The sequence below is a fragment of the Manacus vitellinus genome, unplaced genomic scaffold (genome assembly GCF_001715985.3).
Source record: "Manacus vitellinus isolate BGI_N305 unplaced genomic scaffold, ASM171598v3 scaffold_28_pilon, whole genome shotgun sequence".
Classification (NCBI taxonomy): Eukaryota; Metazoa; Chordata; class Aves; order Passeriformes; family Pipridae; genus Manacus; species Manacus vitellinus.
The window spans coordinates 5,148,528-5,161,575 of NW_021940122.1; the positions used below are offsets into that span (position 1 = coordinate 5,148,528).

The 13,048-nt window shown below is 45.4% G+C and overlaps 1 protein-coding gene across 1 annotated transcript in view; it reads left to right on the forward strand.

Moving 5' to 3' along the window:
* Positions 1-6,078: 6,078 nt before the first annotated feature.
* GAP43 (growth associated protein 43) overlaps positions 6,079-13,048 on the forward strand; it is a 58,539-nt gene continuing 51,569 nt past the window's right edge. The window contains exon 1 of the mRNA XM_018074739.3: positions 6,079-6,396. Within this exon, the coding sequence (XP_017930228.1) occupies positions 6,367-6,396 (30 nt within the window). The 5' untranslated portion in view covers positions 6,079-6,366. The remainder of the gene's footprint in view (positions 6,397-13,048) is intronic.

The following is a 13,048-nucleotide window of genomic DNA, read 5'->3' on the forward strand; positions in this document are numbered from 1 at the left end:
ACAGCTCTGGGTAAGTGAAGAGGTCCTGTCAGCTTACTCCATCACTTATCACTTCTCCTATACAAGTACTTCCTACGTCCTTTAATTGTCTGTGTAGTTTGTGGAGTTTGCTGCTGTGATCCTGATTAGTACATGGCTTGGTCACCATGTGCCTGTGAGTAAAGCATGGCTATGGTTAGAAATTTTTAATGTCCTTTCCTGAAAGGCTAAAGGCTAGGACAGATTTGGCCTCTTGGATGCTCTTCACCCCTGGTAACTTCACCCCACAGCTGACAATGAAGTGCCGAGTAAGGGCATAGGAAGGTCTTTAGCTTTTTTTGCTCTCATCCATTTCCTTTCTGGGGCCAGGGTACTCCATGTACCTTCCCATATGCAGTTTGGTTCAGCTCAACTCAGTTGCTTTACTGGAGAGAAGAAAGAGTCTGATCAGCTGAGGGGACAGGACAGGAAGAGGATGAACCTATCCCTGCCCACCCACCTTCCCAGTGCTGAAGCAGCCGCATCATCATCCTCACCCTGGAATGAATGAGGAGCATTGTGGGCAGGTGCAAAGCAGGGCCAGGTGGTCCAAAGAAAGCTCAGAAAATTGTGACTCACAGAGTAATACTGTCATGTCATCATATTGGTATCACTGGGCAGCTCCCATATTCAGCACTGCAGTGTCGGGAATGGCAATATATCACTGAAGAAGCTAGGAGGGGAGTAAAACAGCACTGAAGACGGACTGTCCTTCTCCAATCATGTGTGTATTTAGTGGGTAATGTTTTTCTCCATCCCAGTCCCATCACATCCCGCAGCATGGAACAGCATAGACATCCCCACGTGTCACTGTAAGGTGTAAGCCTAGATGCTGACAGCAGCTTGTCATGGCACTGCAGGACTTGCAATATAGAATGGAGCCATGCTGAGAAGCAGGGTGAACTGGCCCACACTGAGCTCCTGGTTGACCCTGATTCTCATTCAAAACTTCCTTTGCTAAGCCTGTGCTACAGCGGAAGGGACTGCTGTGTATACCCAACAGCACATATTGAATGGTCCCTGGAGAATAAAAAAGGGGCTTCCTGGGTCATCCTCTCTAATATTTGGGTTGGCTTGTAAAGTATCACATTTTCCCATGGCAGACTATAACTACACTGAGGATAATAGCTGGTAGGTCGACTCCTCTCTGTGATGACATTATTTTTTTTGACAGACAAACAGATCAGATTTCATTTTACTGAATAGTTGCAGTCTTCAGCACTAAGCTGTACTGGGATTTAACTGTTATGTTTGCATTTTTGATGATTCTGAAGCTCAACAATAATGAACATTGACCTGGGGGTTGTACAGACCATTCTTTGTGCATGCTAAAATTCTGTCTATCCTTGCTCCCATGTAGATATTCCAGTTTGTATATGCCACACAATTTACAGAAAACACACTTTTGCTAAGGATGGTGAAAACAGGGAAATTATTGAGGCCATTTCTTATTATGTTTGCTATTGTAAAGTCAGGTGTCTTCAGTGCTGTGAGCACAGCTGAGCAGGCATAGAAAGAAAAATGGAAATCACAGGGAACAAATACAGAGCACCTGTGCATATCTCTTTGACTAGCATGATGGCAACAGGTGCTAATGTCACGTGTGCTCAGTATTGTGCAGGATGAGCAACCAAGCAATCATTAAAGACACGGAATGAATTAGAGCATTCCTGGACTGGAACTTCCTAAAGCCTTTGCTGCAAGAGTAAGTGGCATTGTGGCTCTTGAAAATCATGTGTTTAAAACCTCTTATTTCAGTCTGTGGCATACAGACAGTCTTAGGTCAAAACAAACTAGGCTCTTCTTTTCTATTATTAATAATTCAGGATTAACTGAAATCCAAGGTAAATTGTCATAAGTGATCCTTATACTGAAAAATGGATACTCCTCCCAGAAGATTCATGACTATGCCTAAATCATTTATAAAAGAAGTTTATTTGTAGTGTTGCACTGCACTGTTTTGTGTCATTAAGACATAGATAACTGAAAGTGAGGCCAAATGATACCAGAGTCACAAAGCTACTGAGGAGACTGAAAATGAAAGTTGTCCAACAGTGGGATTTTCAGGAATGTCTATTCAAATGAGGATACCAAAAAATCCTTATAAAATTGGCTTTTTTCCTTTTCAGCATGAAAGTTGGCTAACAAAAGGCAAGGCTACCACTATATGTGGAAGATATGAATAGAGAGAAAACCCAGTCTATCTCCCAATGAAAGCAAGTCGCTCACTTCAGAGCTGTTTTTACTGGAGCTTTAAATATCCCTAGTAACGGGACTTTCACAGTACTTCTCTCAGAGACGCCTCTTCAGTTTAGCATGCTTACCATTGGGACAGCTCTTATAGGCAAACTATACTCTTCTTCTTGGTCCCATTTAGCTTTTTCTGGCCAGGGAATCAACCTGATTACAGTCCCAGGAGCAGGTTGAAACTAAGTGGTTTTTCAAACCAAAACTGCATCTGAGCTGTTGCTATTGAACCTAAATTAGTAGCTGGGCTGAAGATGCTTTTTGTTTCAGCTTGTAAGGACCTTGAGCTGCTGGGGTAACCTTGCAGCAGAACTGAACAGGCTTAAAAAGCACTGGTTTATGTCTCTCACTCCACCCACCCTATGTTGTAACAACCACTAATACATCTTATTACTTTGAAATTATGTGGACCTTTTAAATCAAAGACATGGCTTTGAATTAAAGGAGTCGTCTTAATAATTACTTTATACAAAACATTCCCTCCTTCACAGTGAAGCAACGTGCAGCCTACACCAAACAGTGGGCTACATATCACTCCAAATTATTCCCTTCATGAGGCATATAGCTTTTGAAAATATCACAATTCTCCACCTCCTTAGCTGTCATTCAATCAGTTCTCACAGATGAAGCTTTTAAAATCTGTGGTCATTGTTCACCCCCTCCTTCCAGCCCCCTTCACTAGTTAGTCCCCCATTCATGTTATTCTTTGGAACTGCTCTTGCTTTTAGTTGTGTAGATTCAAAAGCCAAGGTCAAAGGGGCCTTTCAGGGCATGTCTACACTGCATGATGCAGTGTTATCCCGAAACTCTGAAGGAGTGCTGAATGGCAGTGCAGTGGAGAGACAAAAGTGTCATTTGGATGAAAGCATCCCATCTTGACTTGGTGACTTAAAGAAATGGAGATTCACCTGCTCTTCATCCCTTGAATTTTGCTTCAGATTTTCGTAAATTCCGTGGATGGAGTTTGTGCCTTTAATTTCTTCCATTCTCTTTGGCCTTTTCATTGCTATGGACTTGTCCTTTTTTTGTTCCATGTTACAAGATAATTTACCTTGCAGGTTGAAGTGAAAACAGCCAAAATGGCAGGGCAAGGGATGCTGGGATATGATTCTCAGAACCATATAATTTGCTGAAAAATTTAAAGTTCAACTTTATATACTTAAAGGGTCCTGATTTGAAAGACGGGGATGTTAGGAGCTCACATGCCCTGAAAATTCGGGTTTTGGCTTATGGCTCTTCTGCATAAGAAGATTAATTCCGAGGAAATGCAGATGTGACTCTAGAGTGGACTGGCCACTCATCACTAAGTCTATATGTATGGGGAACCTATTAAGGGCTTGATTATGTGCCAAAAGTGGTTTGCAATAAGCTAGAGCATACAGTGCTCGTAGGGCTGGGCATGAAGAGAGGTGGCTCTGCCTTTGGCACTGACTTAAGGTGATGAACAACTGCCCTGAGTGAGCACAGGAAGGTGGCTTGATTCTCACTTACTGCACAAGCGCAGCTCTTCTGCTCTTCTGCTGCCAGCCTGCTCCCCCTCTGGGTGGGTGTCTGGGAAAGATGGGGGATGGGACGGCTTTCCTCGGCAAGGCTCTCTACCACGGGGAAGTTCCCTAAAAAGGCCTTGTCAGTGGGAAGAAAATAAGCTTTGAAAACACTTCTGAAGAGTGATTTGTCTGACCTAGTTTAGACTCCTGCTTTAGGATGATCTGAATTACACCCTGAAAGTTCTTCATTGTCACCAAAGGAAGACCAGGGTGAAGCTCTCAGATGCATGGTTGACCAGAGGAGTCACATCTCCCAAGGGAATGGGGAGCAGCCCTGTGGGTTAGCAGGTGCCCACAAGGTCATGTCACACTATTTCTTCATCTTGGAGATGAGCCCCCAGCAACTCCTGGGGCCAGGGCAGAGGCTCCTAAGTCCCATAGACATAATTCAAAATCCCATTGCACTGCTCCTCAGTGCCTTGGCATGGTGTTGCCAGCAGTGATGTATGTTACAGAGATCCCTTCCTCAAATTTGATGTCCACTGCTTTCTACTGCTCCACTTCTTACCTAACTTCTTTTATGATTTTATATTTTGCCTTCTTTTTCTCTGCATGCATTTTCTGAAACTGAATCTGATTTTTGTTACTTAATCCTTTGGTCTACTTCTGTGTCAGCTGGTGCTTGCAACTCTTCCCAGTTATGTATCTTCTCTGAATGTCATTACCATATGATTATTTTCCTTTTCTAACCTGTAAAACCAGGTCTAGCACTGATACCTTCTTGACCCCAAAAGGCACTTCTCTTAAACTACATACAGATGAAGGTAGCTAGCCAGATTTTCTTTGAAATGCTGTTTGGTTTTCTTAAAATAAATGGTGTGCTGGGAACTGCAATGATATCATAGCAACTGAATATGATTATGTGGGAGTCTGTACTGAGGGGTATTCCAGAAAGTATATCTATATACGTATATGTTTATTTGTATAAAAGTGCACGTGTGCATGAATATTTGTGTTAATAATGTATTTAGATGCAATTAAAGAGCAAAGACCTTAAAAATAACCTAAGACAATTTTTTTTGTCTCTTTTACAGGCAGTTTTACAATAAAAATAAATTAGAAGTAACTCCATGGTGTGGCAGAGAAGTTGATGTAGTGACATTAGTGCTAAAAAAGAGAACATCTGACTGTGCCTCCCAGACTCAGTAAATGAAATAAGCTAAATTTGAATTTTGATAGATGAAATCCTAAAAATCCATCAGTCTTTTTATATTTTTAACATGCTCGACGTTGTTATACTTTGGTTTAACTGTTGTCTGGAATATTTTTTCACAGTGACGGATATATCTGTCCAGCTCATGTGTATTCCGAGAAAACACAGTGTTATAACTTTCAGGACGCGTGCCTGAGAGTGCATGTGCACATTAATGTTCGCTCAGGCTCATGCATCGCCATGATCTTCTGTGAATGCAAACCCATACGCTTCTCTTCCCACACGTGCAGGGGGGGTGGCTGCGTGTGTGAACGCGCACATCTTCCTCGGAATAGTTTACAGCAATTTGCAGGCAGAGATCAATAGACGTAGAAATTACTTCGACACTGAAATTAATTGAGATCTACACAGAAGGGGAAGGGATGATTTCTATAGGTTTGGAAGCTATTCTGTAAAAAAAAAAAAAAAAAAAAAGAAAAAAGTATTGCGGGAGTATCATTTTTCTGTGCCTGTGGAACATCGGTGGGATGGACTGAAGGAACGAGGGGGAAAGTTGTCCTGTTCGGTGCTGCAGGACATCCCCACACAGGGTTTATGCCTGTGTATAGGAAGAAGGCAGCACGTGCATATATATTTTCCAGTGTGCTGGGGAGAGGGATTTTTAACAGCCATTTTAACATATTTTCCAATTCCCATTTAGCTTGCAGCTCCCACCTATGGTACGTCACCTGTGCATGGCATATACCGCCTGCCATGGCAATACCCCCCTTCCCTATTCTCCCCTCTGTGCCCACCCCACCCCACGCTTTCTTCATGCATAAATCCCACTCCTGGCCCTGGCTGGGGGCTTTGGCTGCTCCGGTGGGAGTAGGGCTGGGGGCTCCCCACCCGCCCGGTCCTCCTCCTCACCCGGTGCCTCCCAGACACACCCCAGCCCTCCCGCAGCCCGCAGTGTCCCCTCTCCCCTGTCGCCTCTGTACAGTGGGAAAGTCGTTGGGTAATTGGGTCCAGATTGAAGATTTTAATTATTCATGAGGCTGGCAAGGGACTTGGGGGGGGGGGTGGTGGCTGCCGGAGTGGGGTGGGGTGGGAGGGACGAGTCAGGGAGAGCTGGTGAAACAATTTTGGGAAGGGTAGGGAGGGAGGCAGGGAGAGGCAGCGTGTGCATGTGTGATGAAGCAATAGCTGTGGACCTTACAGTTGCTGCTAACTGCCCTGGTGTGTGTGTGCGGGCGTGTGCTCGTGTGCGTGTATGTGTGTGTGAGCGAGAGAGAGAGGGAGAGAGAGAGGGAGGGAGGGAGGGAGGGAGCGGAGAGGGTGGGGGGGAGAGATAAGAGAGAGAAGAGGAAAAGGAGAGAGGAGAAGGAAGGAAGAAGAAGGAAGGAAGGGGACAATACGATCATGCTGTGCTGTATGAGAAGAACAAAACAGGTAGAGCTGAAGATTTTTATATTTCCTTCTGTTAAGAAATCTCCCAGGCTGTTGGGTGTCCGTGGGGTGCGTGTCTGCCTGAGTGTGTGAGGGGCTGGGGTAGCGGCTGGGGAAGGGGGGAGGAAATTTCAGCTGCTTTCAGCAGACGTCTCTTTTGCAATTCTTTAGCATCTTGCGACTGAAGGTTCTTTTCACACCCTGCAACGTGACTGTTTTGCCTTTCCGGGGCTGGTGATGTGGGGAAGGGGGGTGGCCTACATCCACATTTGGGGAGCTACCAGAATCTCCCCTCAATTCTTCTTATTATTTTTTAATAGGGGGCAGTTATATTGCCTAGGATTTTCTGTCTGTGGTTCTGAGGGTGTGGATTGGGGGGTGGGGGTGCGGCTGGCAGGAAACGTGATGAGATCTGGCTCTACCTTGGAGATAAAGGAAGCAATTCTTCATCTTATGCCAAAAAAGAACGGATGCCCAGCGAGCCTTGATCCCTGGTCAGAATGCTCTCTATTGCTCCTGGCTCTGATGAATGAGAGATGCTTTATGTGCCTGTGCCGTGAGGTGGCTCGGAGGACAGGTGTATTAATTTTTTTTTGTTAAAACAATCTGAGCAAGAATTAACCTGAAGGAGTTTGTGGTGGCTTTTTTTGGTTTGTTTGGTTTTTTTTTTAAGCCTATGCTATAGTGAAAAATCCAATTAATTAATAACAAAAGCATTAGCCTGAGGAGTGGGAGACTCACCCTCTTTGCAATACCCTTCATAGTACAACCAGTTAGACAACTGTGCACCAGCTGGTAAAGAGACAGAGGACCACGCCTCTGTTAGCTCCGAACTCGGGTGGGATAAGAGAAGCTCGCAGTGTGAACCTGTTGGAAACCAGTTCCTTTTCTTTACTGGTACCGCCTGGCTTTTGCTATAAAGGAATTGGGATGATGAGAAGGTTTGGGTGGTGGCTAGTTTTCAGTGGCAACATATTTATGTGCAAAATGATAATGAAATTGAAAAAAAAAAGCTACTTAGATAATTTTCCCCTCGTCCTTTCCCTTTTTATTTTGTGTGAAAGCCAAAACCTGCTCCTGATTAAGAGAGCCTACTTAACTGAACCTCTTGGACTTTCTTGGGAGGATGCTGGATTTATGCAGTTGGAACTTTGAGTCAGGAACTGGCCCTAGATATCTTTGTAAGGCGTTTTTGAAACTTCCACAAATTACAGATTTGTAGATAGTGACAAGGAGCTTTGGTCCTCGTTCTGAGGACAAAACTCAGTCTTAGGCACAGCACCCTACTGGTTACTTTCCTTAAATATGCATACATTTCTATGTGTTTTACAATGTAGCACTGCAGTATTCTGGAGCAATAGCCTAATATGCTGGTGTGAGTAACTACAGTTGCTGTGGAACAGAGCAGTGTTGAAAGAAAATTCAGGTTGAAGTATATTTCTGAATGGAGATGGAGAAGGAGAAAATTTGTAAAATAATGGGGAGGGGCAAGTGGTTGGGATAGAAAGAGACCCTGCGTCACCCTGTATTTTTCCTCATGCAGGTTTTTCAAATGCTTTGCAATTAATGATATGCTCACTAAAATCTGGAGGGAGGTAGTGAAGGCTTGGGGGGGGAACACGTTGCAGCCAGCCAGCAGAGCACGTTCTGCTGGCAAATATGGGATGAAAAGAGCGGAGGAGGAGAAGGAAGGCAGACAGGGAGGCAAAGTGACAGAGCAGTGGGCAGAGGTGCACAGCAAATTTTAAAATAAAGTCGGTAGCTCTGGGATTCTTTGGAGTCAGAAAAGAGCTGTTGGGGGAGAGGGATAATTTTGCCCATACCATCACGGGTTGGGCATTAAAGCTCCTAAATTATGTTCCGATGTGTCTGTTCTTTATATCTGTGTGGGTTTGCCCCTGTCGTTTTGTATTCAGTCACATTTAGAAATGCATGGCATGCAGGTATCTTGATCACACACAGTCCTCTCTTCCCACTCCGTACATTAATCCACCGCATGGTACACACCCCTCTGCGCGTGCATGTGCAGCACAATCTCCACTCTCCGACCGCCTGCATCTGTACTACACACACACTCACAGGCACACCGTGCACTCGCACATGCTTTCTGGATCCTTATGCAGCCATACAACCTGAATGTGCCTGCCTGTGCATATTCAGTGGATATTCCTGGGCTCAGAGCCCAGTTGCTGCTCCTGTACCTGAATACACACCACAATTGCCAAACTGGCAATATAGCAGTTCGCCCAGGAAAGCTGATGATACACCAGAGGAAGCTTTAATTTGGAGAAGAAAAAGACCTTTCAGCTTGTGCTCTTCCTCTGTCCCCACCCAGACCTTTCACAGAGAGAAAGATATGGAATGGGTTCTTCAGCAGAGGCAGGAGTTTCCTTCCCAAAATAAAAACAGCTCTCCTCAAATTATTTTCCAGGGGAAGCCCATGCTGTCCCGCCTTTCTGGCAGCTAAAGAGCAAAATGTTGAAATTACAGGCTTGGGCGTGGAAGAAATCTCTTCACATTTGTGTCTAGGTGTGCCTGTGTGTGTCTATCCTCCCACCCCTCAGAGACAAATATGTTCACACACTCATACCTTGCAGATATTCTTTCTTGTGGGTGCGATGCCAGTGTGAAGAGCGAAGTATCTGACTGACTGTGCCCACCCATGAGAGATGTAGATAGCTCGGTGTTGTCATTTCTGCCTACAGTTGACTGCAGCTCTGAATGTGAGCTCACAAAATATTCAGCTGAAAGGTAGCACAACCGAGAGCAATATCTGAAAAGCTGAACTTAACCCTTCCTGCCAGCAAGAGATGCAGGCAGTAACATGCAGAGCTGGGTAGTGAGATAGGTGGCTAGAAATGCAAGTGTTGCATGCACCGCATACTAGAACAGATGGACATTATGGGGGTATGTGCTCAGTATTGGATTGCATGAGTGATTAAACAATAACCCGCAAGCAGGTTTCCCACTTGTGGGTGAGATGAGTCTCATTCATCACCAGCCATATACGACGGCTTCCCTCCCATTCGGTCCCTCTCCTCCTCACCCCAGCGCTGGAGAGCCAGCGGCTGCAAAGGTTTAGACCTGCCACACCCATCAAATCAAAGGAGAGAGAGGGGAAAAAAGGCAGTCTGCATTTCTTTCCCCTTCCACACGAGCAGCATGAATAAACAGGGCTGTACCTCTAAAAATGCAGTTTAATGCAATTGGAGAAGGCAAAAGCATTAGGGAACTGTTCTAGCAATTACAGCCAGGCGGTGAGGTGTCTTATCGTTCCAGGAACTGCAGAGGTGTATGAGGAAGAGGAAATGGAGAAAAAGAGAGGGAGGAAGATGCATGCAGAGTTAAGCTTTCTTGCCTCAGGATGTTAAAATGTCTCAGGTCTCATTTAGGATAACTTAATTATGCCACACAATACAGATGCTTCAAAACTTGCAAGGCGTGGTCTTACCTTTAAACACCAACACGGAGAGAGGGAAAGGGGTATTTTAAAGGAAAGATGTCCATCCATGCCCCTCCTCCCTCCACTTGCCAGCGTGGTGTAAACCACCACAGACCAGTGATTTCAGGGCAGAGGCACTTCATCTGCACCTGGGGAGAGCCTAGTCACTGCCCCTGCATTTCTGAGAGACACTGAGTGGTTTCTGTGCTTCTTCCAGTAAACAATTGCTGCATGGAAGTTTAATTACTCTAGGTCTCTACTATTTCTCTTCCTGGGGCAATACCTCTGGGATTTCTACCGAGAAGGGTGTCTCCAGAGAAACACCCCTCCCATCACCCTGCCCTCCTCCACTGCCTTTGCTGACTATTAGAGACATTGATTTCTCCTAGATAGTGTAATGTAACTGTTCTTAATGGCACAGGCAAGCCCTCTCCTAGGGAACTAATTGCAGGCAGATTTTCCAGGGGGAGAGGGACAGTGGTAATGCTTAGTGGGAAAGAAACCTGTCTGTTGATCCAAATTGTCTATCACCACTTGCTCCCAAAAGAAAGTCCCAGTAAAAACAGTCAGGCAGTACCCACTAGTATGCAGAGGTATCCCTTCTGAGAGGGCTGAACTGAATCTTCTGTCTGGATGTGCCAGGCTGGGTACACATATGCAGCCCAAGGAACTGGCAAGTATTGTCTGAGGACTTTTCCTGGGCCAATGCTGAGCCTGTCTGGATTATCTCAAAGCTGTTTCTGCCTCAGGATATGAAAATGAGCTGTAGCTCCAGATGCTGTCCATGCCATGCTGAGAGGGTGGGCACCACTTGGGGACGAGTGATGTGAGGGATTCCTCCTACAGTCATGTTGCTTTGACTGACTAGAAGGAGAAAGTGCAAAGAATTTTCACCTGAAGTCCACTCTCGCTAGCTGTCATGGATTCTGTGACGACATCCCAGGATCTAGTAGCCACTCTGAATGGACATTATATTTCCCTCTCCCCATTTCCTAGAGAGCAGGAATTCCCCACTGCTGACAGCTGCCAGGTTGCAAGACCTTCTTGTGCTACTGGGAAGGTGAACTGGGCCCATTGCCCATGGCAAGATGAGAGCATACTGATGGTCTTGCATGATGCAAATCAAGGATGTGTATACCTGTTTGGGCTCCCTGGCCTCATTGCTGTGAGGCGTGTGCTCCTCATAATGGCTTTTGTCTGCTCCATGTGCTGTCCATGGCAGAGGACATGGGGCATAAGTGGGTTCTGCCTAATCTTTACCGAGCAGGCATGTATATACTGAGGGATTGAGATATTAACAAGTAAAACAGCAGATGCATCCTGAAGATTGCTTCTACTTTTGGATGAGATAATATGAAGCAAAAGCTTCATACCTCTGCGTGGCTGCAGCTGTTGGTGCATCACTGGCTACTGTTTGCTCAGTCCATGCACTTCTGGCCCGCACATCCTTCCTTCTGCACAACTCTCCTGTTGTCCCCTCTTCCTGTACATAAATGACTTGTGTCTGTTTTGTTGCCTTAGGCTTCCTCCCTATGCAGGGAGGGCTTTATTTGGATTTTAGAATGAACAATAGCTCTGATGACAGTATCAGGCTAAAGACACCTGAGAATGAGAAATCTTTAGATGGTAGCTCTGTCTTGATGCCTTTTGGAAGTCACTGTGTGATTCCCCTGTTTGCTGTAAGTCTGAACAAGTCTCAGGGATAGATTTGGCAGCAATCTGTACCTGTCTGCATCTAAGTTCTGAAGTCTCAGTGTTCAGCTGTAAGGAAACAACCACACACAGAGGAGTGTCAGGCTGGCAAGAAGAGGCTGGTCATCCAGAAAGGCATGGTGGAAGGTACACATACATTGTTGGTAGAAATACCAGAGTATCTTGCTCTGGGAGTATCAGAGCAGGTATTCAGATGAAATACCTTTAATATCTGAAGTCCAAAATCAAAGTCTGGAATCCATCCACATTCATTTAATCTATAATTCCAAGATCCTCCTGAGCACACCAGGAGGTTACATGTAACCTCAGAGCTCTGATGGCCTCATGTGGAGAAGGTGTTTATATTTCCTTAGGACTCTCTCTATCACCTGCTGAGTGTGTGTGTAAAACTCGATGGCTTTTCATGGTTGCAAGCACCAGAGGCCAGTATACAGGAATTGGTTTAGGGAGAGCTGGTTTCTCTTCCTAGCAGTGCCATTAACCTGCTTTCTAGCTTGATCTAAGCATAGATTCTCTGACTGTAATGGCCGTCTCTGCAAGATGCTTCTTTAATTTGGAAACTAAATAATTAGTGGGTGAGAAAAAAGAAAGGATTCAGAAGCCTTCAGGTGAGAGGTGCTTTAGACAGGCAAATCACTGCTTTATCCATCCTCAGTCACTCCTGCAGTGCTGGGATGTTTATTAGCCCCTTCAGTTCCTTTAACACAAACCATTGATTTTTTTCCCAGACCCAGGCTTTATTACTATGGACCAGAGCCTGAGAGTAGATCTTTAACTTCATTCTGTGCCTGCTATTCACCAGTGTACTAGCTCCTCCCCCACCACCATAATGATCCAACCTTCAATATGTGCATGGGGTGGAGGAGTAATGTAACAAAACTAGTGATTTGGTTTTAATATAACAAAAGGAATTTATATGTTTGGAGTTACACTGATCCTGCTGTCTCCACTGTTATTCATTCTGTCTCCTCTCCCCATCTGTTCTGCTCCTTGCCTTCCCCCTGCTCCCTTGACCATGCAGTCCTCCTGCTGCTCTTGCTCTCCTCCGACTGGGTACCAGCCCTCCATTACACTGTGCTTCTTGGGGACTCCTGCTGGCAGCATCAGCCACTGCCACCCGGGTCTTATTCCCTTCATCCCTCCTGGCATTGGCATCAGAAGGGAAGCTGGGTTCATTCTTTGTGCTTCCAGTTGCTTTTGCAGATTTCCCAGTTCTTCTCCACTTGGGCAGCAACTGCAGCTGCTACAAATGAGCATCCATAGAAAGTGGTGTGTCTTCACCTGTCAGCTTGCTGTTAGCATAGGTAAAAGGTTGCCCAGCTGCTGGGGAGGGGTATGGCTGCAATAGGAGCAGTGCATGCAGTGCAAACTACTATCACTATTCCTGTTTTCTTGATGGTTCATACTTCTTCCAGGCTTGTCTCTTGGCTACTAATGCCACTGTTGGGTGGCAGGCTGTGCTCCAGTTGTCTTGTTGGCCCAAGACAGGATGTCTTGAAC